We start from the raw sequence: 2,974 nt of genomic DNA, 5'->3' as shown, positions 1-2,974 counted from the left end.
GTGGAACTGCCCCACAGGGTTTCCAAGGCTGTCAGTCTTCACAGAAGCAAAGCCCAAACCACACCCACTGCCGTGGAGTCGATTCTGACTCACAGCGCCCCTAGAGGACGGAGTGGAACTGCACCACAGGGTTTCCAAGGCTGTAACCTTTATGGAAGCGGAGTGCATTATCTTTCTCCCGCGGAGTGTCTGATGGGTTTGAACCACTGAGCTAAGCGCTTACACACTAGTGTATATCCATCCACATTTACAGTTCTGGGGACAGGGTCTACATATGATCGCAAAACCGCTATATAATCCCAAACAATTACAACTCACTGCTTTGGCAAGAGATTTCAAGGGAGGAAGTTATATGCTATCCCCAAAGCCAGAGACACCTGGGCAGATTCCGGAGGTCTGTGGATCAGCGTCTTTATGATTTTAGGAAGCCCACACCCTCTTTATTCCATGAGAATCAACCTCTCACTGCTTCCCACGGCTCAGTCCTTCCTCTCTTTCTAGAAGTTTCCATTCAGACCAAGTTCGCTCACAGTCATCCTTCAGGGTCCACGCCCTATTATAAACCTCTATCTCCTGCCATCTTGTGTCCCTGGAGAGGGAGAGAAATTGTCCCTCCCATCATGCAATTACCCTCGGCTGCCCCTTGGTCCTTCCTGGGCTACAAAGCTTCAGCCTGAGACTCTTCGATTTGTTGATTAGCGTTTTCACCCTGGCCATTGTGTCACTGGTTTGGCCTGGATGCCATGCAGGGCCGCCAGGGGACCACTGCTATTTAATTTTCCTTTGCATGGTTGGTGTTCAAAGCACACGTCCCAGTGACCACATTTTAAAATTATTTTAATAAGTTCAATAAATTCTGGACATTTTCCTTTTTCATACTCTGTTCTCAAACACAGTGTTACTCGTTTTTGTTTTAATCTTCACAATCTGATTTCTGACTCAGTTCCTCCCAGGGTCCCTGGCTTCGGGCTGTCAGTCTCACATTTCACTGAGAAACGGAGAGATCCTTTCTGGGAAACGGAAGAGTGAGTGGTTTTCGGGTTTGTTTGTGTTTCCTTCATAAATTTTTATTGTGATCTGGGTGAAAGCTGGCAGAGCAAATTCATTTTCCAAATAGAAGCAGTTCATACACATTTTGTTTCGTGACACTGACTGCAATTTCCCACGATGGAAAGCTCTCTTCCCACTTCCTCCCGCAGGTTTGTTTTTGCTTGTTTCAGCACCTTGGAAGAAGGCATTTGAAAAAGCTCATCTTGTTTGCTGGCACCTCCTGGCTCCAACCCTCCCACCTGGCACCACTGCGTGGTTGTCTTTTCTGCAGCGAAAGCATGAAATCGTAACAGCTGGCCAGCTTTCTCATCTCTGACTCAAACCTTAGAGTGGACAGGCCGGATTCCCGACACTCAATCCCGAAGTACAAATAGAAGAGGGCTGTGACCCTCTAGGGCAGCAGTTCAAACCCACCAGCCGCTTCACAGAAGGAAGATGGGGCGATCTACTTCCGTAAAGATTTATAGTCTCGGAATCCCAGTATGGGTCGCTTTGAGTTGGAATCGACTCAGTGAGTTTGGTTTTTTGGTTTGGTGGACTGCCCCCCTGGGTGGGGGGAGATGTCCTGAAGGCTGAGGTCAGAGCAGAATCAACCCTCTTTACCCTACCAAGATCAAGATCAAAGCCAGCTGTGATGGAACACATTCCTCTTGCTTTATCTCTGCCCAGCAGTTAGACCACAGCAGTAAACCATCCCAGGGGCCTCCCAAGGCTCAAGGCTTGTGTTTGGCCGCCTCTGTGTTGCTATTCTGGACAAGAACCCCATTATATTTGGTTTCCCCCAACTTATCTGCCCACTCCTTCCCAGCTCTGTTCACTTCTCACCCTTGGTTAATTTCTCTCTTTAGAAACACACACACAAAAATACCAAACTCACTGCCATGGAGTATATTGGGACTTTTAACCACCCCCATTGGGTTTCCAAGGCCGTAAATCTTTACGGAAGTAGATTGCCCCACCTTCCTCCCATGGAGCAGCTGGGCCGACCTTCTGGTTAGCACTCAAATGCCTTAGGCACTATGCCACCAGCCAGAGGCCAAAGATGGGAAGCCTTGAATTTTCATATGCTCCCTGGCGGGTAAGGCATTTGACTGCTAACCAGAAGGTCAGAGGTTCAAACCCACCAGGGGCTCTGTGGGAGGATGATGAGGCAATCTACTTCCTTAAAGATTTACAGCCTTGACAGCCCGATGAGGGTAGCTCTGAGTAAGAGTCCACTGGCCAGCAATGTTTTTTTTTTTTTCTTTTGTTGGCGCCTGCTTGGGCCCGGGGCCTTCTCACTAGATAATCAAGTAAGGAAATTTTGCATTCTTCTCCCGCCTGCACCGCACACATCTCAAACCAGGGTGTGAGTCTTTCACTGTTCTGAGCTGCAAACACCCCACCAACGGGTGTATCCCACTTTGAGCTCATCTGACTTTTAAGGAGTGGCCATGAGAAGTTATGCACGCTTTGGGTGGAGACCGAACGAGCTCCAACGCTCTCATTCTGTGCGCCCCTAAGCACACACAGCAGGAATGCTCGCCTTGCTGCAAAATGTCCCTGCAAAGCACAAAAGAGCCAAGGCGTGAGAGCTCCCCGTTAGCGAGAAGTTCTAGGAGCTGGACAGCGGAGGGGGCTCCTGGCGGGTGGCGGGAAGACAGCAGAGTCAGGCTCCCCAGGAGGACAGCAGGGTGGCGTCCTCGGCGACCAGGGAGGGGTGCACCCACCTCTTGATGTAGCCGCTGAGGCGGCAGACCTGTCCGTCGAGGCGCACCAGGCCGTCGCTGAAGACATTGAAACCGCCGCGCGCGGCCGCGGGCTCCCCGGGGCCCGGCACGGCCAGCTGGTCGCCGCGCAGCTGGAAGGCGCTGGGCTGCAGGCGCAGCAGCTGGGCCACAGGCAGCAGGGCCAGTTCGCAGTCGCACGTCCACAGACTGCGCAG

General features: G+C 51.4%; 1 protein-coding gene across 1 annotated transcript in view; it reads right to left on the bottom strand.

Annotated features, from left to right (window-relative positions):
* MEDAG (mesenteric estrogen dependent adipogenesis) overlaps positions 1 to 2,974 on the bottom strand; it is a 17,103-nt gene that overhangs the window by 13,654 nt on the left and 475 nt on the right. Inside the window, exon 2 of the mRNA XM_007958275.2 lies at positions 2,760 to 2,966. Within this exon, the coding sequence (XP_007956466.2) occupies positions 2,760 to 2,966 (207 nt within the window). The remainder of the gene's footprint in view (positions 1 to 2,759; positions 2,967 to 2,974) is intronic.

The sequence above is a fragment of the Orycteropus afer genome, unplaced genomic scaffold (assembly GCF_000298275.1).
Source record: "Orycteropus afer afer isolate SDZICR_OR568_19922 unplaced genomic scaffold, OryAfe1.0 scaffold00902, whole genome shotgun sequence".
Classification (NCBI taxonomy): domain Eukaryota; kingdom Metazoa; phylum Chordata; class Mammalia; order Tubulidentata; family Orycteropodidae; genus Orycteropus; species Orycteropus afer.
The sequence above is the reverse complement of the archived record's forward strand: the minus strand, read 5'-3'. Positions and strand labels throughout refer to the sequence as shown.